Source organism: Malaclemys terrapin, chromosome 1 (genome assembly GCF_027887155.1).
Source record: "Malaclemys terrapin pileata isolate rMalTer1 chromosome 1, rMalTer1.hap1, whole genome shotgun sequence".
In the NCBI taxonomy this organism is placed as follows: domain Eukaryota; kingdom Metazoa; phylum Chordata; order Testudines; family Emydidae; genus Malaclemys; species Malaclemys terrapin.
This window is the reverse complement of record NC_071505.1, coordinates 23,743,443-23,766,636: the sequence shown is the minus strand read 5'-3', so window position 1 is coordinate 23,766,636 and position 23,194 is coordinate 23,743,443. Positions and strand designations below refer to the sequence as shown.

Below are 23,194 nucleotides of genomic sequence, written 5' to 3'. Positions count from 1 at the left end.
GAGCTACTCTAGTTTGACAACAAGCTATTGGGTTTGATGCAGGAATTACTGGGTGAAGTTCTATGATCTGAGTTGTGCAGGAAGTCAGACTAGATCAGTGGTCCCCAACGTGGTGCCCGCGGGCGCCATGGCGCCCGCTGGGGCATCTATGTGCACCTGCCTACTGACAAGGGAGCGCCCTGCCACCTAGGAGCGCGGCCGCCAGACAAGCAGCCACTGAAATACCACCAAGAAGCGGCAACGTCAAGAAGCGTTGCTGCCGAAATGCGCTGCTTCTCGGAGGCATTTCGGCGGCGACGCCTCTTCATGAAGCTGCTTCTTGGCAGTGACGCTTCTTGGTGTTGGCGCTTCTCGGCAGCATTTTGGCGGCGATGCTTCTTGATGACACTGCTTCTCGGCAGCATTTCGGCGGCTGCTTGTCCGGCGGCTGTGCTCTTCGGCACCAGACAAGCAGCCACTGAAATACCACCAAGAAGCGGCAACATCAAGAAGCGTTGCTGCCGAAATGCGCTGCTTCTCGGAGGCATTTCGGCGGCGACGCCTCTTCATGAAGCTGCTTCTTGGCAGTGACGCTTCTTGGTGTTGGCGCTTCTCGGCAGCATTTTGGCGGCGATGCTTCTTGATGACACTGCTTCTCGGCAGCATTTCGGCGGCTGCTTGTCCGGCGGCTGTGCTCTTCGGCAGGTAGTCGTCTGGCGCCCGCCACACTGAAAGGTTGGGGACCACTGGACTAGATGAACATAATGGTTGCTTTGGGCCATCTAATCTGTGAATCCATATTCTGTCCACCTATGTTCCCTGACTGCTGTGTTCTATAAAATAGTTTGATATATTTAATCTCAAAGGTGTTTACCTGAATTTCAGTAGTGAGTTGAAATGATCCCTAGTTAGCAAACTACTTTGGGATCCTTTGGTAAGAAAGTTGCTGTATCAGGCATTTCTGCTGATAAAAAACAGTTAAGGAGTAACTGATTGGCAAAAAGAGAAGAAGAGGACAAATGTCAATTTTTTCTGTGCAGATGGAGTTTTTAGATGGAGGACATGCTCAAATGTACATTTAAAATCAACTTGTTTTAGACAGATAAACCCAGTAAAAAGGAACATTAAAGGTTTCTAATGAATTTTTCCAGACATATATTTTTTTCCATGACATAGCTGGGATAAAAATCAAGGTTAAATCAAACAAAACCTTAATTCCCTGAAAAGATTTGTATGTTTAAATTATTCACAAAGTTATTTCCTGATTTTCCTTTCTTTCGTGTAGGTTTTTGGTAAACAAAGAATGATGGGTTCAGATGGAAAAGTAGCCATGTGAGGTATCTGCTTAAGAGTTAACACAGCCTGAGGCTGTATTAACTCTTGAGCAGTGCCCTCTTTAGGTAATAAGGGAGAGAAGCCAGCAAGGGAACTTGTAAACATGAAGAACAGCTGCAAGGGGCAGAAGATGGTGCAGAGGCATAGGATGTATGTGTCTATATGGGTGGTCTTGGCCTCTGATGGGTACACAGAGGTCTGAAGGGGCCTGGAAGCAAACCTCTGCAAACCTAATGGAAGAGCTTTCAGAGGAAACTTCATGTGGGGAACTTTGCAGAATTTTCCTCTCTCTCTCTGGCCTTCCCCTGGTGCAATCTTTTGCTTCCAAAATGTAAGGGGGAGGGGGGGAAGCCACAGCTTTCTCCTTCTTCCTGATGTTCTTAGATACCCTTTAAGTAGTGCCAAGCAGAGTTACCAGAGATTTTTTTTTGAAATACTCCATTCTGTGCGTCAAAAGGCTGAAAGAATATACCTCAAAAGCTTTGGATACTACTTTGTGCAAAACCCAGGTATAAAATATACATTTATGCTCTTTTACTGGACAACAAAAAGCAACCCCAGGCTGCACGGAGATAGATTCGCACAAAGTATTCTCAAAACATTTTGATTTTGTGTCTCTACCAAATAAGGATTTGTAGCTAGTTATCTAAAACAGAAATGTGTATGAACTTACTGTAGTGTGGCAGATTTTTATGGGGGAAAACTTGCTCCTTGGTTTGTATACTGAATATATTTCATTTGCTTTAAATCTGATTCTATGCAGATAAAGCACTGAACAGCTGAACAGTAAGCAGAGGTTTTCGCTGAGCTGTCCACAATGATCCCACCATTAGTTTAGAATTAGAAGTATTGAAAATGATTTCTTCCAGTGTGCATTACCTTGCTTTTGTCAATGTGGTATTTCAGCTGCCATTCCAGTGGCCCACCTAGCTTTTTAAAATTCCTCTCATGCTCCTAACAGTCTTTTCTAGCTTGACTATGCTAAATAATGTTGTCTCTTCTGAAAATTTTGCTACTCTTCGTTCACTCCCTTTCAGCTCATTAATACATTTAAGCTCCAATCCTGCAATTCACTGTGCCCATGTAACCCACCGCTCAGTGTACAGTCCTCTGCCACGAATGATCCACAAAAGGATATGATTCTTTTACTCACATACAGCTACGGGGAGTGGGGAAGGGTCTTTAGCTCAAGCTGTAGCAACTCAGGCTTTTAGCTATAGAAATCCCTAGTTCAGTTCCTGGTGTGTCAGCCAAGATGGCAGCCATTACAGCTGTTGACATCAACGCTGCTTCACCTGCGTGCAGTGAATGCTGGGCTTGGGTTGCTTAAAAAAAGTCACCTTCTGACATAATGGGAGCCATATGCAATAACATGGATCCTAGTTTAGAACCTGGAGATGACCCACTATTAACTTTTTGCTATGTTGAAAATCAATAATTTATTCCTTCTCTTTGGTTTGTGTGTTTTATCTAGTGTCTCTCACCTCATGACTACTTAATTTCCTTAATAGTCATAAACTCTGCAAACAGAAAACAAACTGAAAAATATCAAGCATTTAATGACATTTGTGTCATTCTTTCAGAATGAGACTGACTGGAATGTCTGCAGGGGCAGTCTGACAAAATTATCGGAGATAAGAGATGGATCACAGAGAAAACCATTAATTTCAGCTATTGCTTGACAGTAATAAAATTTACTTTAAAACAATCTCCCAAATGTTGACCTGTTGAGATTAACAGTATTTTGACCTAGTGGTCTGAGAATGAAATTAGGAGCCAGCAACTCCTAACTCCTGCTTTGCCACTAAGTCCTGCTGTGATTATTTTTTTTGGCACATCATTTCACTTCTCTCTCATTTTCCCCATCTGTAAATGGCTACCTCATAGGTTCCTTGTACAGTTTAATTAAATAATAGATGTAAAGTGAAGCGGGAGAGGGAACGTGCTTAGTATTATCCACTTCACTGATGGGTTCATGATCCTGAGTTCAAGTTGTATGAATGATCCAAAATATTTTCTCTATCTGGAACAGTACTAAATATCTTAGTGCCTTCAGCAGGGTTCTGAGTGCGGTGGCCAATTTCAGAATATCTGGCCACATTCATCGATGGTTCCCCAGAGTAAGGTAGCACAATTTGGGGTATGTGTGTCTGGAGTGTGTAACTGTTACAGTTCACTGGCAGTAGAAGCATATCTTAAACTCCTCGCTAGTCACTGGCAGATGTGGTAGATGCATATAGGGGTATGATCTTGGATACTGACATTTGGGAGTTGACTGGAGTTGATACTGATTGGAGTTGGTGTAGCCACACCTAGTGGTATCTAGCAGAGGTGTCTAAATGTAACTCCTCCTCTCTACTTTAAAGGGTCTTTGTGTTCATGAGCAAGCAAGTGGAGTACTCCAATCCTATCTGTTCTTTCAAAATATTAGTGTCAAATTGATTATACACCCTGAAGCAAACTCTGTTACGGTCCTACTGAACTGTTCGCATCATCACTTTTTAAAACTTTATGTGGAATTTGCTTTTTACAGAAACGTAATTCCTTATGCTGAGGAATCCAATACGCCTTTTTAGAAACAAAACCACAAAGACAAAAGGCAATTAAAGCTTTCGTTTTGTTCTATGTTACCTGAGCGCACAGCAGGAAAGCTGAAAAAAAAAAACATTTCAAAGTATCTCACTGCTTGCTTCATGGGAAGTGAGGGGGTTTGCAGGACAAACATAAGCTGTGCCTCTCCTTGTTTAGAGGTGAGAGGCATGGGTGGGTGCAGTTGAGCTGTGAATGGGGGAGAAGGGAACAGCAAAGGAGAAAAAAATTAGATTTGAAATATGTTTTATTATGAATGCAAATTATGCAGAAACGGTTCTTCACAAATGCTGAGTTTGTATGATGAAAACAGAAGACAAACATCCTGGACAGCATGGATTTTGAGTGTTGTTTGAGTGATGACACTTTCTCTAGGTAATAGATAAAAATTTTAAAAGCTCCTAAGCCTTGTTTCAAAAATAACTTTGGCATTGAGAAGACTAAGTCCTAATGACTTTCGATGAGACTTAGGCTCCTAAATTGCTTTTGAAAATGGAATCTAGGCTTTCAATTCACTAGGGTGCTTTTTGAAAATTTCTCCCCCATGTATTTATGCCAAAATATGGTCTCTGTGTGTATCAGTATATGGTGTATTGCTTTTAGAATATGATGCATATATTTCAGTAAACAGAAGGCACCCTTAAAATGTCAATATTTCTCACATTTATCAATATTTCATTTCTTCACACAAAGTGCAGTCACCTTGTGAAACTTGTTGCCAGGGGATGTTGTGAAGGCCCAAACTATAACTGGATTCAAAAAAGAATTAGATAAGTTCCTGGAGGATCGGTCCATCAATGGCTATTAATCAAGATGGTCAGGGACACTACCCCATGCTCTGGATGTCCCTAAGGCATGGTCTACACTACGAGTTTAGGTCGACTTTAGCAGCATTAAATCGAATTAAGCCTGGACACGTCCACACGATGAAGCCCTTTCTTTTGACTTAAAGGGCCCTTTAAACCGGTTTCTTTACTCCACCTCCGACGAGGGGATTAGCGCTAAAATCGGCCTTTGCGGGTCGGATTTGGGGTAGTGTGGACGGAATTCGATGTTATTGGCCTCTGGGAGCTATCCCACAGTGCTTCATTGTGACTGCTCTGGACCGCACTCTCAACTCAGATGCACTGACCAGGTAGATAGGAAAAGCCCCGCGAACTTTTGAATTTCATTTCCTGTTTGCCCAGCGTGGAGAGCACAGGTGACCATGCAGAGCTCATCAGCACAGGTAACCATGATGGAGTCCCAGGATCGCAAAAGAGCTCCAGCATGGACAGAACGGGAGGTACGGGATCTGCTCACCATATGGGGAGACGAATCAGTGCTAGCTGAACTCCATAGCAGTAAACGAAATGGCAAAATATTAGAAAAGGTCTCAAAGGCCATGAAGGACAGAGGCCATAACGGGGATGCACAGCAGTGCCACGTGAAAATTAAGGAGCGAAGGCAAGCCTACCACAAAGCCAGAGAGGCAAACGGAAGGTCTGGGGCAGAGCCACAAACATGCCGCTTCTATGCGGAGCTGCATGCCATTCTAGGGGGTGCTGCCACCACTACCCCAACCGTGTGCTTTGACTCCATCAATGGAGAAACACGCAACAGGGAAGCGGGTCGGGGTACGCGGAAGATGATGATGATGATGAAGACAATGAAGATAGCTAACAGCAAGGAAGCGGAGAAACTGGTTTCCCCAATAGCCAGGATACGTTTATCACCCTGGACCTGGAACCAGTAACCCCCGAACTCACCCAAGGCGTGCTCCCGGACCCTGAGGGCACACAAGGGACCTCTGGTGAGTGTACCTTTGTAACTATTACAAATGGTTTAAAAGCAAGCGTGTTTAATGATTAATGATTAATTTGCCCTGGCAATCGCGGCCAGTACAGCTACTGGAAAAGTCTGTTAACGTGTATGGGGATGGAGCGGAAATCCTCCAGAGACATCTCCAGAAAGCTCTCCTTCATGTACTCCCAAAGCCTTTGCAAAAGGTTTCTGGGGAGGGCTGCCTTATCCTGTCTGCCATGGTAGGACACTTTACCACACCAGGCCAGTAGGACGTAGTCTGGGATCATTGCATAACAAAGCATGGCAGTGTATGGTCCCAGTGTTTGCTGGCATGCAGACAACATCCATTCCTTATCTCTCTTTGTTATCCTCAGGAGAGTGATATCATTCATGGTCACCTGGTTGAAATGGGGTGATTTTATTAAGGGGACATTCAGAGGTGCCCGTTCCTGCTCTTCTGAACAGAAATGTTCCCCGCTGTTAGCCACGCGGTGGAGGGGAGGGGTGAAGTGATCATCCCAGAGAATTGGGTGTGTGTGTGTGTGGGGGGGTAGTTGGGTTTGTGCTGCATGTTAACCTGGAAACCCCAGCCCCTCCTTTTACATTGCAAACCCATTTTAAATGGCCAACCCAATGGGTCTTTGATATGGGAAATGAGGGCACTGCTATTTGAAACCATTCCCACATGTTATGAAGGTTAAAAAAGCCAAAAGACTGTGGCTGCCTGCAAGCTGAATTCTGTTGCCTGGCACTGCGTGAGTGATCTCACACACCAAACCGGCAGGCCCTCAATATAAGAGGAAAAATGCGACCTTGTAACGAAAGCACATGTGCTGTGTAATGTGAACAGCAAAATTTAACGTGAAAGAGTGTACCCATTGTTCTCTAAAATGTGTCTTTTTTAGCCACCTCTCCCTTCTCCTCCACCAGCTGCAAATGTTTCTTCTTCGCAGAGGCTAGCGAAGATTAGAAGGAGAAAATGGCGGACTCAGGATGATATGTTCACGGAGCTCCAGATGTCCTCCCACGCTGAAAGAGCACAGCAGAATGCGTGGAGGCAGTCAATGTCAGAGTGCAAAAAAGCACAATTTGAACCAGAGGAGAGGTGGCGGGATGAATAGAGCAAGTGGCGGGCTGAAGATGATAGGTGGTGTCAGCTTGCAGACAGAAGGCAAGAGTCGATGCTCTGGCTGCTGGAGCATCAAACTGATATGCTCCAGCGTATGGTTGAGCTGCAGGAAAGGCAGCAGGAGCACGCCGCTACAGCCCCTCTGTAACCAACAGCCCTCCTCCCCAAGTCCCATTGCCTCCTCACCCAGATGCCCAAGAACATGGTGGGGGGGGGCCTCCGGCCACCCAGTCACTCCACCCCAGATGATTGCCCAAGCATCGGAAGGCTGGCCTTCAGTAAGTGTTAAAGTTTTAAAGTTTTAAACTGCAGTGTGTCCTTTTCCTTCCCTCCTCCCCCACCCATCCCAGGCTACCTTGGCAATTATCCCCCTAGTTGTGTGATGAATTAATAAAGAATGCATGAATGAGAAGTTACAATGACTTCATTTCCTCTGCAACTGGTGCTCGAAGGGGGGAGGGGAGGGTGGGGTGGTTGGTTTACAGGGAAGTAGAGTGAACCGGGGGGGCGGAGACGGGGGGAGGAGGGGTGGAGGGTTCATCAAGGAGAAACAAACAGAAGTTTCACACCGTAGCCTGGCCAGTCACAAAACTGGTTTTCAAAGCTTCTCTGATGCGCACCGCGCCCTGCTGTACTCTTCTAACCGCTCTGGTGTCTGGCTGCGCATAATCAGCAGCCAGGCGATTTGCCTCAACCTCCCACCCCGCCATAAATGTCTCCCCCTTACTTTCACAGATATTGTGGAGTGCACAGCAAGCAGCAATAACAATAGGGATATTGGTTTCGCTGAGGTCTATCCGAGTCAGTAAGCTGCGCCAGTGATCTTTTAAATGTCCAAATGCACATTCCACCACCATTCGGCACTTGCTCAGCCTATAGTTGAACAGTTCCTGACTACTGTCCAGGCTGCCTGTGTATGGCTTCATGAGCCATGGCATTAAGGGGTAGGCTGGGTCCCCAAGGATAACGATAGGCATTTCAACATCCCCAATGGTTATTTTCTGGTCTGGGAAGAAAGTCCCTTCCTCCAGCTCTCGAAACAGACCAGAGTGCCTGAAGACGCGAGCATCATGTACCTTACCCGGCCATCCCACGTTGATGTTGGTGAAATGCCCCTTGTTATCCACCAGGGCTTGCAGCAGCATTGAAAAGTACCCCTTGAGGTTTATGTACTCTGTGGCTTGGTGCTCCAGTGCCAAGATAGGGATATGGGTTCCGTCTATCGCCCCACCATAGTTTGGGAATCCCATTGCAGCAAAGCCATCCACTATGACCTGCAGGTTTCCCAGAGTCACTACCCTTGATATCACCAGGTCTTTGATTGCCCTGGCAACTTGGATCCCAGCAGCCCCCACGGTAGATTTGCCCACTCCAAATTGATTCCTGACTGACCGGTAGCTGTCTGGCATTGCAAGCTTCCACAGGGCTATCGCCACTCGCTTCTCAACTGTGAGGGCTGCTCTCATGCTGGTATTCTGGCACTTCAGGGCAGGGAAAAGCAAGTCACAAAGTTCCATGAAAGTGTCCTTACGCATGCAAAAGTTTCACAGCCATTGGGAATCATCCCACACCTGCAACACGATGCGGTCCCACCAGTCTGTGTTTGTTTCCCGGGCCCAGAATCGGCGTTCCACGCCATGAACCTGCCCCACTAACACCATGATTTGTACACTGCTGGGGCCCGTACTTTGTGAGAGGTCTATGTCCATGTCAATTTCCTCATCACTCTCGTCGCCGCGCTGCAATCGCCTCCTCGTCTGGTCCTGGTTTTGCTTTGGCATGTCCTGGCTCTGCATATACTCCAGGACAATGTGTGTGGTGTTCATAGTGCTCATAATTGCCACGGTGATCTGAGCGGGCTCCCAGTGCTATGGCGTCTGGTCTGAAAAAAGGCGCGAAACTGATGGAGGGAGGGAGGGGCGACTGACGACATGGCATACAGGTACAGGGTATTAAAATCAACAAAGGTGGCTGTGCATCAGGGAGAAACACAAACAACTGTCACACAGAATGGCCCCCCCAAAGATTAAACTCAAAACCCTGGGTTTAGCAGGCCGTTGATTTCACGGAGGGAGGGGGAAGCAGAAGATACTGTACTATGACTGCTAGCCATCATCGTCAAGACGGTTCAATAGGACTGCTGGCAGGACTGAGTCTGCAGGAGACAAAGCATGTCTGCCCAGGTGCCTCTGACTGAACTGGAATATGACCATGACGGATACCAGTCGTAATACACCATCTACTGCCAAAAGGCAAGGGGCTGCTGCTGTATAGCAATGCAGCCCCACGTCTGCCAGCACCCAGATAGCCGATGAAGGCTACCAGTCATACTGCACCGTCTACTGCCAAAAGGCAATTAGCTGCTGCTGTGTAGCAATGCAGTACCACATCTGCCAGCACCCAGATGACATATGGTGACGGTGAGCTCAGCTGAGCTGAGCGGGCTTCATGCTTGCTGTGGTATGTTGTCTGCACAGGTAACCCAGGTAAAAAAGCACGAATCGATTGTCTGCCATTGCTCTGACGGAGGGGGAGCTAGCCTCGGTACTGTGGACGCGGTCCGCCGACTTCATGCACTTAGAGCATTTTATGTGGGGACACACACAATCGACTGTATAAAACCGATATCTATAAAACCAGCTTCTATAAATTCGACCTAATTTCGTGGTGTAGACATACCCTAAGTCTCTGACTGCCAGAAGCTGGAACTGGACGACAGGGGATGGATCACTCATTAACTGCCCTATTCTATTCATTCCCTCTGAAGTATCTGGCAGCAGGCACTACTGGAAAACAGGATAATGGGCTAGATGGATCATTGGTCTGACCCAGTATGGCCATTGTTATGTTCTTATCAATACTTGCTCCATAGTGGTAAATGTGATAATACATTTATTTCTTATTTGAAATATAGTAAATAATTTTGGTTTCTAAGATACCACCACAGGACAAGTGTTAACATTTTAATGGCTATCATTTTATTTTGTACGGATTTGAATAAATGACGTATAAATCTATCAAACTATCTTTGGATTTTTCTAAAAAGGATGTCACTGTTGTATGTAAGCAACATAGAATAAATAGTTGGTTATGGTATATCGTTTTATCTATATAGGTTTGGGATGGGATCAGTCTTGAGTGGCAAAAAGTTATGACTGAGTCATGCAGGTCACTCCAAATATGTTCCATTAAAAATAAATCATATGCCCCACCACCTAATCATATATTGAATATATGCCACACATTTTACAAAAAAGGATATTAAAAGGTTTTAGAGAATTTTTAAAATTGTATGTGTGTTCTGTTTTGTGTATTGAGTGCAAGGGACTGGATTAGTAGACCTCTTGAGGTCCCTTCCAGTCCTATGAGTCTATGATTCCTCAACCTGTAAAGCCAATGAGTCCAATAATTATGTCATTATTTAAGGTTTTGAGGCCTTGCAAGGCTAGAAGCACATGCTGGATGCCCCTTTGGAAAGGTGGGGATGTGTGGCATAAATCTCCCATATCCATGCCTGATGCATCACAAGTTATTGGTTCTTAAACCTGTCACTGGTGCAGAATGAAATGGCCTGGGTCTTAGACCAGGTAACATTTTGGGGGAAATTCCATATTGGGGTAGAAAAAAGGAAACCGTTCTCTAGGTGGTTTATATTTTTTATTGTTTTTATTTAGAAAAGGCATCTATTTGAAGCTGCTCAGAAATTCTGAGTTTAGAAAAAATCGAGGTGGAAGTGGATTAGTGCACAGGGAGCAAGTGAAGTGGTCAAAGGAATGAGATAATGGCAATTTATCATGTAGGCAGCAATTCTGTGTCCACGGTACATATTTTAATATACTCTTCAGTGTTTTTTCACTATATGAGATGCTGTGATGTTTTCTAGTAGATAATTAATGCACTTAATCTACAGTGGATTTATTTTATAGAAGGGACCACTGTGATCATCCAGTCTGCCTGCCTTCATATCACAGGCCACAGAACTTCACCCATGCATGCCTATAAGAGACCCATAACCTCTGTCTGAGTTACTGAAGTCCTCAAATCATGATTTAAACATGAGTGAAGTCATGACTCAATTAAGTCAATGGTAAAACTCCCATTGGCTTCAGTGTCCAGATTTCACCTGTAGTGCATGTGTTCCCAAAGATGAATGAGGTAATTAGCAGTACTCTCTAATCCCACACATTCCATATGTGTACAGTTTGTATCTACATTGACTTACTTTAGTACAGCATGGTATTCATTCACACATGCTCATACAAAATTTGATGCAAATCTACTAGTTAAACTCAGTACTTGATCTTCCAGGGAAGCCAATAGTTCTCTGTAAGTCAATAATTAAAAGGGCCAAATAGCAGTCAGTTCTCTAAAAAAGATTGGAGAGTGCACTCTTCCTAACTTAATACAAAATGATTCACAATGACATATTTTAAGTGGAGATGCTGACAATTTGAGAGACCTGTCTTTTTCAATGGATGAACAGGAAAAAGTCTTTTTACTTGGAGTTATAAAATTCCATTCCTTAATGACCACTGTACGAAGTGATATTTTTCTGACACTTACAAAAATACTGAAACTATAAAATAGAAAGCCATGAAGAAACTACTTACAGGTTGTCCAGGTTCATCTCCTCCAAGGATTCTGAAGCCAAATCCAGACTCCATCCTCCGAAGATGAACATCCAGCTCCTTGTAATCTGGACCTGGTTTAAAAGGAGATTGCATTGAATAATGTATTTTTGTTTTTCCTTGAGAAACTGAATATCCCAGTGGTTAGTTCATTGGAAATGATTAATGATGGTCCTGTTAGAGCGGGTGGAAACTGTATTGAAAACAATGTGTTGTACACAGACAGACACAGATACTTGAATATGAAGATATCTCTAAAGATGGTGGTGTGCAGTAAAGTACGTATATTCAATCGAAACTAGAAAGTGGGTAGTATGAGGCAAATTCTGCCCTTGATACATGGCATAATGTACTGCCTTCTTCCTATGACTGCCTTTGTATTACGTTTTATTGCTCCACCATCAGTGATGGTATTTACTTTGTAACTTTAGTTTAGTTCTTCAAAACTTTAAAAGATTAATTTGACATGGGAGTTGGAGATACTTGAAAAATGATCAGCTCTAATTACAAGTCAGTAGAACTAAATAACCATTAATGAAAAGACCATTTTAATCTACGCAGGTATAAACAGTGTGCCAACTTGTATAGTGTAGCTTTACAGTATTTCAGTCTGAGATAATACACTTGATAAAGAATTTTGGTGCTAGTTGGCATTCGAAGTCCCTAAAATGAAGGGTTTGAAATGGACAGATAACACAACATGTAGAAAACACCCAAAAATATTTAAATAAATGGTATTCTATTATTGTTAATTTTTTTAATCACTTGACAGCCCTAATACAAATATCTATAATGGATGGTAATGGGGTGGGTGATAGCTCTGCAGTGCTGCTTTCTATTCAAAAGGAGCAATGAGCTTGAGCGATCTTGTGACACACCACAAACTTTTCCCAAAGCCTCCACTTCATTCATACAGACAGCAAATAGTCACTAGCCCTTGCATTGAAGGACAATGTACACACTGAGGGCTGGACACAAAAAAGTTAGATGTGATGCTTAGCATAGAGTGACCATATGTCCTGATTTTATAGGGAGAGTCCCAATTTTGGGTTCTTTTTCTTCTATAGGCTCCTATTACCCCCCACCCCATCCTGATTTTTTTCACACTTGCTGTCTGGTCGCCCTAGCTTAGCATCATAATGCCTAAAATTTAGATGCCTAGAAAATCACTGCAATTCACAAAGCCTGAGTGCTAAGCACTACACCTCTCACATATGTAAGTGACTATATCCATGCTGTAGGAAAGTGCCTGTTTTTGCTTGTGAATCTCTGCTGTGAACCCTCTCCTGGAGTTAGGTGCCCATGCCATTTTAGCAAGAAGAGGAGGGAATGGTGGTGCCCTCCTTATAGCTTTTAGCAAGTTGTTACTTGGGATATGTGAGAGACCCAGGCTTAATTCCCCTGTCTTTGCCAGACGGTGAGGAGGACTTTAACAGGGGATCTCCAAGCTCTCAAAAAAGTGGTCGAACCACTGAACTATGGGATATTCTGATGTGGGGCTCTGTCAGTCTGTCCCATTGATGCTACGCCACAGTGAATAAAAAATTAAAGAGTGACTGGGCCAGAAACAGAGTGCGTGAGTGACTCTGTAGTCCAGGGGTTAGGGCACCCATCTGGGAGGTGTGAGATACTGGAGCCAGTCCCCCTGCTCCAACCTGTCTTTAATTTCCACAGTAGAACAGCTTCAACAGGAAAGCTTGAGCGAGTGAACCATAGTTCAGTGGTTCAAGTACTCTCTCAAGAAGTGGGAAACATCCTTTCTCTCCCTGTGGCAAAGAGGGGGACTTGAACTTGGGTTTCCCATCCCAGGGGAGTGCTCTAATCAGTGGACTAAAAGTTATAAGGTCGGCACCTCCAGCTTGATTTTGAATGGGAGTTGATCTGGTAGGCAGCTTCTGAGCGCACCTGCAGGATCAGGCCCTGGGCGTGATTTAAGTGGCTGAACGCCTAGCTTACTCCGGGTTCATCAGCTGCTCTGGAGTTTTAGCAAGAGATTGACGTCTGGACACCTAGAATGAGGCAGCAGTGTGCATGCCCAGAGGCAGCTAGGGAACTTTTACCCTGAAAGCTTACGCACCCAGTGAGTTTAGGCACCCAGAAGGTTCAATGGCATTTGATGCATTGCAGTGATGCATCCTGAAACTAGGACTTAGGCATCTAACTTCTTTTGTGTATCCAGCCCTTACAGCCTTGTGGCTCTACTTAACCTATATATTTACATGATAAGCCATAACAGCTTCAAAATAGCTTATCATATCAACTCACTTAAATTTCTCTGACAAGTGTCCATGTGCACAAAAATTGTTAAATTAACGAGAAGGTTGTTCCACAAGTGGACACAGGCAGAGGAATTTTAAACTAGAAACTGTTCTCTTGCCTCTCCTTGTCTTGTTTCTAAGTTTATTGTGGAGGAGTCTTGCAGGCAGTACTGCAGTAGTGAGAAACGAGGGGCTCAGTTTTAAAATCTCAGCTTTAACTTTGAATGGCACTGGTGTGAATGGTTTGTCACAACCTGAACACTAGCTTTTTGTGTTGATGTCAATTTATTATGTGCTCCTGACTGTAGGTATTGAGAATATGACTGTCAGCTTGTGATTAATATGGTTCTGGCACAAACACTCAGACTTCAACTACACAATAAATAAATAAAAGAAAATAAAGAAAATCACATTGCTGACATTTTTTTTAAAAAATCACTAAAAGCAAACATTTGGTATTTTCATGCTGCCTTTTTTTTATTATGGTGAAAAAGGGATTATTGTGAGAGTCAGATACTATGATGGGCATCAGTACAAAAACTGCTGACATATTTCTTTCCTAAAGTCCCCTCTCTGAGCACATAGATTTAACTAGGCAAGGTCCAGACCTTTAGGTTTAGGCCAAAAATATTTTATGCAGGGATCTTGCTGCCTCTCATAGGGCTCTAACATGTCATTTTGGAAGCTCTTTGACTAATTAGCGGTTTTGTGTGCTAATCAGTCCTGGCAAAAGACAAGTATCTTGGCAATCTACATTAGACATTAGCTACTACTATTTTGCCATGAGTGTAGAGCCAATAATGTTCCTGAAACACTGACAAATTTGCTTTAAAAGTAGGATTTTGTTCCATCCAGGAGAACACTACTGGACAGCTTATTTTCCCATCAAGCAATACAAAGCTTCTAAAAGTAAACAAAGGACTAAGTGGGGGTGGGACATGAGGTTCTTTTAAAAGGTATTTTGGTATATCCTTGGTGTCTGGTCCTGTGAGATTCAGGCCTCGAGTATCTTTTTCTCTGTCAGGTATTGTTGTATATGCCAAATTTTGCCATTTTTCCTGATGGAGAGAGTGAAATTTCTCAGTGGCTCAAATTCACAAAGGAAAAATGGCCTTATTGAGAACAGATCAACACTCATGACCTAAGACGAACTGTACCCTGATGATAAGTATTATTTCATTATAGAATATTTTTTCTCTAAGTGGGCTAGATTGGCACCTTGCATTTCACCTCAAGTAATGGGAAATGGATAGTGTTGCAGCCCTAGGAGTAAAGCAGGGACTGAATTGTGGCAGAATAACAATTTGGACTCTACTTCCTCCTTGTTCCATTGGGGCTGTAGCACCCTTTTCCTGGCACAGCTTACTTTTCCCTCCAGACCAGCTCAGCTTAGCTGGCTGGTGCACTACTCACTCTCAATATGGAACGGTGAGTAGCAGTTCAGTTGTAGCTGCTCTTCTCCTGTGATCCCTCTGAAGTTCATGAAGTTTTGTTGGAATACCTCTTATTCCTTTTATGTTTAAAGTGAGATTTTTCTAATAGAGCGTTTGGCCAGGAAGAGACACCATTAACCAAAGTGCCAACTTATAAAACAATCTGGGCTCCCCATTGTTCTGTGAACTCCAAGAGACAAACAATGATCTCATCACAACACAGTAGGGGTGCTACACAACACTGGGGAATTCCAACTGATGAGTCCTGATGAAGCGGAAATGTGATTTATAATATGAAAATTACTTTTTGGTGTATTGTTAATGAACAACAGTGAGATCTCATACATGCTTTGAATAGGAAACTCTCTCAATTTGATTCTTGTACTGTATTCATCCAAGTTCCGAGATGCATTTCACATTGATAAATGGACACAGAGTTGTTTCTTTAAGGCATAAAACTAGAGGAGAAGATATGTCACTGAAAATGATTGATTCAGTTTATGAATGATTTCAAGCCTCACAAACGCAAAGAGTGATATTTTGTATGAATTAATTTGGCACATGGGATGATGCTGTAATTAGATATTTCTTCTTAAATCTCTTCTACATTTTAATTAAAACAAGAATACAGAGCTTTATTAGAAAAATTTGGCAGTCTTGCTGTGCTTATTCACTTTTCCTGCTAAAAATTAACATTTGTTTGAACTTTCTCAGTCAAGGTGAATACTAAGAGAGAGAAAAAAGGAAGAAATAAAGAATCAGGAATTTGCAAATTACTATTATTAATTGTGGTTAATGTGAAAACGCAAATCTTCATATCAGGGTTTCAAATGCTCTTGAAAAGTATGAAAAGTTTTAAGAACAATTATGGGCCTGCTAATTTCCAACATTAGTAGTATTTTTAATTTGCACAATTTTGATTTATACATATGCAAAGGAAGTAAATGAAGGCTGCATGATAGAAAATAAGAAAGCTTAATAATTAAATCTGTATCCTAATGGAGAATTATGCTACATTTCTATTCAGAGGGAATTTTGTAGTCAACCTATAAGCCTTAGAGGGTATACAAAAAACAACATAAAGCTCTATTTTTGCAAACATTTAGGCACACAAGACAAGGTACTTATGTGCCTAAATGTTTGCAGGATATAGGCCTGAGAGAGGACTTTAATGGCAATGACAAAACAACCTTCACTGGACCAGCAGCACTTGGTGCAGCTCTTTATTTAACAGTATGAGATTTCAGGAAATGGAATGAATTCTTTCTAAATTAATGTACTGTTGATATTTCAAAAGAATGAAGGTGATTCAAACAACCACAAAGTTATTATTTTAAAATATTTTTTTTAACAGACAGACAGAAGATGTGTATGGATGAAATAAATCTGTGGTCTGCATAACCCATCCTTTCTGCTCTGTAGCACGTGAACCTTGGATTCATTGCAAGGTATAGAGAGATTAAAAATGTCTAAATAATCTTCTAGCATCAGATATATTGGAATATTTTTATGGTACTAGCATTATGTGAATGAATACTAAGAACACCAAAGAGCATATAAAACATTGTTACACGAACACACAAGCTGGCTGAGGAAAAGGGAAGACTTCACTCTGCTCCAAATAACACTCCACATTAGGGAAAGCTTTAGTGCTTATCATTCTTTAACCCTGTCTAGTTAAATACCAAAATTAAAAAAAAGCTGTACTATATAGAATGGTGATTGAGCACTCATGATTGGCTAAAACCCAGAGCAATGATTAAAGGAAGAACAGTTACTTAAACATAAAATGGAGGACAGTTATTTTACAGAACAATGAAGGCTGAAGAATACTTGCCAGAGGAATCCACTCGAAAACCAGTCCTGGGCGGCACTTGCTCTGAATAGGAAAATGGGGAATTAAAGATGAAATACGTTTCTTCAGACATTTAAAGACGTAGCGCCACTTTCTCTGTCATGATCTGAATTGTTAAAGTGCAGTTGCTACCTTTTGTTAGATATGTTTCCTCCTACTTTTTAGTAGACTGATGAAGTTGAGCTAGATATAAATATTTATGTTCCATACAGTTCATTTCTTTGTAAAGTGTAACTGATAGTAAACTGGTAGCATCCCTTCAATGGAAGTGGCATTTGCCTTACACTGATGTTAATGTAATTGACATTGTAAATGTTAGTGGAAATGGCTATGTTTATTTATCAGCAAGCAACAGTAAAAGAGAAAGTTAAATGGCTGAAGTTAAAGGACTCAACCCTGCATTCACTGAAGTCAACTGCAAATCCCCTATTATCATCAATGGGAGCAGGTGTTTGCAAAAGAGATTTGTATAACAACCAACAACAGGTGAAACTGGAGAAAACAGAAAGCTGAATTCACGTTCACAGCTCTTTTGCTCATCACAAACTGTTTTAACTGTGAACTCATTCTTTACAATCTCTGCTGAGCCCTGCAAGTGAATTGCAACCAGTTCTCATTCACTGGCCAACAACGGCTGGGTAAGTCATGCTCTTTTATATTCAATCTACCTTTTCTATAAAAGCATGGTTTGTATTTGATGGTATAAGTGAAGTACCTTCTATCATATCAGTAGGAAAATCATTAAATGGAGAAGCATATATTACTTTCCTGAGTTAAAAGCATTTCAGCATGGAAATATCCGAGAGCTCACACAAAGGATGAACTGGCTTTCTTGGAGCAGCTCCAGTCTATTGTGTATAATTAAAAATCTCTCATGGGAAAATACAGTATGATGATGTTCACTTGAAAGTTGCTGATCAATATTACCGATACTCTTTTAGAAAGCATTTCCACATGACTGGTGGCATAGTATTAACGAACACCCACTGAATGTGTTGAGAGATCAAGGCACAGCTGAGTGACACACGAAAGAAATATGTATATTGATGAAAGAAAGATTACTCTGGAGTGCTGTTTAGTTTATGTAATGGTTATTACTCAAAGAAAAAGAGTGAGAATTTTTAAGGAAGCACATGCTTGCAGTTTAAAAAGCAAGCTATTTAATATTTGTACTTTACATATGAATTTTATACTGTATTTTTTTTAGGTTGGGATTTTCAAGACTACGTAAGTGACCTAGGAGCATCATTCCAATTGACTTTCAATGGGATTCATGCTCCTAAGTCACATAGCGCTAGATTCACAAGAGGAACATTGGTGCCTAACTGCCACTGAAGGTCTTTAAGTCCAACATTTAGATGCCACTGGCATTCACAAACCACCACACAGCTGTAACCTAATCCTATAGGTGCCTAAAGTTTCTAGGTGCCTAAGTTTCTGCCAGTGGGCATGTGCACAGCTATGTAAGCCTAGACATTCAGTGCCTAGCTCACACCTGAGCCTTGGTGGGATTCACAAATTAGATGTTTGCTCACCTGTTTCACCTTTGGAGCCTGACAAGGTAGGCATGGTCTGAGTCTGTCTTTGAGCATGCCTACAGGATCGGGTCCCACACAAAACAGAGACTGAGGTGGTGCTGCCACTTCCACTCACGTACCACAGTGATTAGAGCACTTACCCAGGATGTAGGAGCTGCAGGCTCTAGTTCCTACTCTGTTTGCTTCAGAGCAGGAACTTGAACCTGTCTTCCCCTTCCCAAGTGAATGTCCTAACTCCCTTTTTGTTTGCAGTGTTGTGGTAGCCACGTTGGTCCCAGGATATCAGAGATAGAAGGTGGGTGAGATAAAATCTTTTATTGAATCTTTTGGTGAAGGAGACAAGCTTTCAAGCTACATAGTCCTGAAGAAGCTCAAAAGCTTGTCTCTTTTATCAACAGAAGTTGCTCCCCTAAATGATATTACCTTTATATAAGTCCTTTTTGTGAACGTAGTCCCGAGGCCCCTTTGAAAATCCCACCATCAATGCACAGTGAAACCTGTCTTAACATACAAGCAGCTGATGAAAAATTTCAGCTGCAATAACAGAGTTAGCAACCACTGAAATGACTGTCAAAACTTGTTCTTAGTGGAAGTGGTCTTCTAATGAATTCAGAGCTCACGACTGGGAGCAGGTGCATTTGAAACTAATGCTACTCCACTACACACTCAGAGAAATGCTCTCTTCTATTTATTGCTTTTCTAGATTTTAATGGTATTTTTAAAAGAAACAGCTATTTTAATGCATGGAAAGCAATTTTGTCTTGATAGCCCCAATAATATTTTATGCTTGGAGGTACCTAAGTTTTTTCTGTTGATCATACATCTAGAATTACTCTCTCAAATGGTTCTAAGATTGGATCATTTTGCATTGCTCATTTGTGCTTGTCAATTATCTTAATACTATTCTATACTGGCCTCAAGCAGCATTGTGAATAAGCTCTTAACTGTAACAAATTAGGCAGGAATTCACTTAGATAGGTTAACAGGGTCATGAATCTTAGTAAGGTCTCCTTGTTTTGAGGTCTTTCCATTTCCACAAGAGCCACCTCCTACTTTGGGTCCAGTTGAATATGTTTCTGCTGTAGTTTGTGTCCTTCAGAGCTAGTCTATTTCAGTCTCATCTGGCATTTGTGCCCGATCAATTAAGGTTCTTTTCTCTGGCTCTCTGTGGAACACTACACAATCTCGGATTGCACTATTCATTTTTGCCCCAAATCAGCAGTGCATCAACTATTACTTACTTTCAACTCATTCAGATCCTCACAGATTTGGAATACAGTGCTTTGCTACTTCTCAGGTGCTGAAGCAATCCTAAAGGGAAGTTGCTTAAATATATGCCTACCAAAACGAGAAGTGAAAGATGCAGACCTTGGCACCTCTCTGACCATGTGAAAGAGTAATGTCCCTTTAGGAGGATTCTAACCAATTCCTTACACACAACAGAGGATTTGTAAACATGTTACTGCATCTTTGAAAAGGAAAATGCTACCATTAGGACATGTGGTCAGCTTGGAGCCTGGGTTCACACAGTCTGCAAAGTGCCAGCAACCAGCAGAAAGTATCTAATGAGGGAAGATCTTTAAGGACAGCAACCTGAAGAATTAATTTAAAAGGAACTCCCCTTTCATCAGCAGCCACCACCCCACATTATTGGTTGCAGAGATATAAGTTGCTCTTTTCACACTCACATAGCTCTGTGCTTAAACAGCCTCAGAAAATCTGAAGAGCAGCAGATTCTAAGTGAAGGGGAAGATACGATCTGAAGATCTTGCCCTTTTCTCACCTCTATTTTCCCTCTCCCCTTCCCCAAATAATAAAATTTGTCAAAAATCACAGAAGAAAAAATTGTAATTTAGAAATATGCTAACAGATATAATAATCTGACTGATGAGGCTGTCTGCTCCTGACATGTGTCCCTGCACTACAAGATTACTAGATGGGTTTGGAATTGTCCTCACCCAATCAGATTGCATATTGATCATGTGCACATCAGCACTATAAAATTCCTTATGTATTTTATTGAAAACAATTTGCTGGAAATGTTAAATTTCACCAAAATATTCAGAGCACTAATGAGCTGTGAAATGTCCTTTTATAAAAAGCAAGACATTTTTAGATATAGGAGAATAACTATTCATATGGCAGCTTTTAACCTTCCCTCTACTTACCATTACATTCTGGTCTCCTTCCACCCTATCTTGGACTTCTCACACTACAACTTATCCCTCTGTCTACTAGGAAGCAGAGGAACTATTGGCAAAGGCCAGTATAAAGAGACCAGACTGCCCACTTCCACCACAATCAAAAGACTTCCAGAGTATAGAAATAGGTAACAACAAATGTGGGATCTTTTTCACTGCATTCTACAGTGTAAGAAAAGAAAACCTGCAAACAAATGAGAGGGAAGTTGGATGGGGCATGAGGAAGACCATAAACAATTTACTGATAAGGTCATTTCCCCTCATCATGTGTCTTTCTTTCCCCCATCCTACAGTGTATTCATGGCATTAAGCTAATGTAGCAATATGAAGGAAGACACATAATCTTAATAATAAGCCATGAGACCTCAGGAGGAGGGCTTCTTTATTTTTTGAGCTTTAAACTTTTTTCTTTTTTGTGGCTCTCAATGCATACACCTCAGTAAATATATAGAATAGTAGAAAAAATGACAATAAGAATGCGCAAGCTGAGACACTGGTTATTACAGCAATTACTTAAAAGACATCCTGGTGTCTTCATCTTCCAAATAATAAGAGAGTTCAAGATAAATGAATGAAAAAATTAGATGAAAAGTTAGCCATTCTCTTGGATTTGTGTGGTCTTTTTTTCTCTTTTGGCAGATTCTGAAATGGTACCCAACTGGTTTAATAACAGGTTAAATGAGATCACCTTACAGTTTGTCATTTTGCCACAGCCAGAAAATACCACACTTTTGTGATCCATTTGTTCACAGATGGAGAATCTGATGTTGCCAATCTGCTGTAAGGTCTTATTTCTAACCACCATAATATGAAGGGAGATTTCCACAAATGTCTGGAAATTCAGAAGTGGGGCATAGGGCAGCCATAATATACATGTTCTTTATGACAAACTCCAGCTCATAAGAACACTGTCTAGAGTACATGACCAATACTCACTCTCTTTTAATGGCAACACTATTAATGTACATTATTTCAAATGTACAATATTAATATATAACCTTTAAAATGACCTGTTGCACTCTCTTGTCTCCCAGGGGAAACTCACATTCATAGGTCTCCTTGATGGTTGCTAATAGAGATTCAAATTCTTTTTTATTTATTTATTTTTAAGCATTGATATTTCCAAGAATGCTTTGAGATCTGCTTTCTACTGGGTAAGTGTACACAGAAGGGCACCCAGCAAACAGCCTGAGAATGCCCCACTGCTGAGCAATTGGCTTTTTTAGCTCCATTTGCAACCAGACATCTAGCTGAATGTCTTAACAGAACAGTGGATGAGAGAGATCCATTCTTAGCCACATGCTCCACCTGCTTCAAAGTTCTACCTTACACATGCATAAACAGTAAGAGCTAAGCAATTTGGTACTGCCTAAATGCCCAAGAGGGGATGCTTGGAAGTATCTAAAACAGGAAAAAAAACAAGAATGGCTGAAAACAGCAGGTTCACATGGAAGTTCAAGTATACTTGGAGATAAAACATCTAATTTAAACAGTTGTATCTAGAGGAGGGGGAACATAATTGTAGGCTGTGTCTTTCCAGTCAAAGTGCACATAGCCTGAAGGGGCAACAGCTGAAGATTGAATTGTTTAGCTGCTCAAGGGAATACACAATAAGCCTTGCTGAACTTAAATCCGAAGATTCAAAAGTAGAAATCATTTTGAAACAAGGGTTAGTCTACTCCTGTCTCTGCAAAGACTGGAGAGATTGTGTATAGTCCACTACGCAGAAACATTTGAGAGTAACACAGAAATCTTATGAAGCTATTCATCGGGTCAGGAAAGCAGAGAGAAAGGAACTTATGGCTATGGTAAGTCTACCAGGTAGGTGAAAACAGGTTTGGAAACATGTAAGTATGGGTCTCTCAGGGCTATGGGGCACAGGAAAAATGCCCATTGACAAGACCACCCTGAAAAAGCCAGTTCCTGCACTCAAAGGCAAGATAGAGAACACTAGAGACCAGGGCAGGCTCCAGGCACCAGCTTAACAAGCAGGTGCTTGGGGCGGCCACGGGAGAGGGGCGGCACCTGCGGCAATTCGGGGGCGGCAGATACCTCACTCCCTCTAGGAGCGAAGGACCTGCCACTGAACTGCCGCCACCGATCGCGGCTTTTTTTTTTTTTTTTTTTTGCTTGGGGCGGCAGAAATGCTGGAGCCAGCCCTACTAGAGACAGTATGCTTTCTTCAGGCCTGCTTATTATTGAGAAGATTGCAGGGCTTGATAATTTTCCTGATGTATGCTGTACCTCTGCTCATAGGGGTCTCTGAAGCAGAAGCATTGACCAAGTAGTCCATGTGAAGAAATTGCTTTCTGCGGTGAAGAGGAAAACGGGAAAGCTGTGAGTGAAGATCAAGAAGAATTAGAGAGTTAGTAATATGGTGATTGGTGCTGTATAAATATTATATAGACATACGTCTGGATGGATTCTTATGACAACTTCCAATGTTTAGAGATGTGAAGGCAAG

General features: G+C 42.0%; 1 protein-coding gene across 9 annotated transcripts in view; it reads right to left on the bottom strand.

Annotated features, from left to right (window-relative positions):
* MAGI2 (membrane associated guanylate kinase, WW and PDZ domain containing 2) overlaps positions 1-23,194 on the bottom strand; it is a 1,104,792-nt gene that overhangs the window by 77,433 nt on the left and 1,004,165 nt on the right. For 8 of the 9 annotated variants that reach the window (XM_054017487.1, XM_054017504.1, XM_054017538.1 and 5 more), the window contains one exon: positions 11,428-11,519. In XM_054017487.1, the coding sequence (XP_053873462.1) occupies positions 11,428-11,519 (92 nt within the window). Of the gene's footprint in view, positions 1-11,427; positions 11,520-16,973; positions 17,016-23,194 lie in introns of all 9 variants that reach the window. The other variant, XM_054017554.1, reaches the window with a different exon arrangement.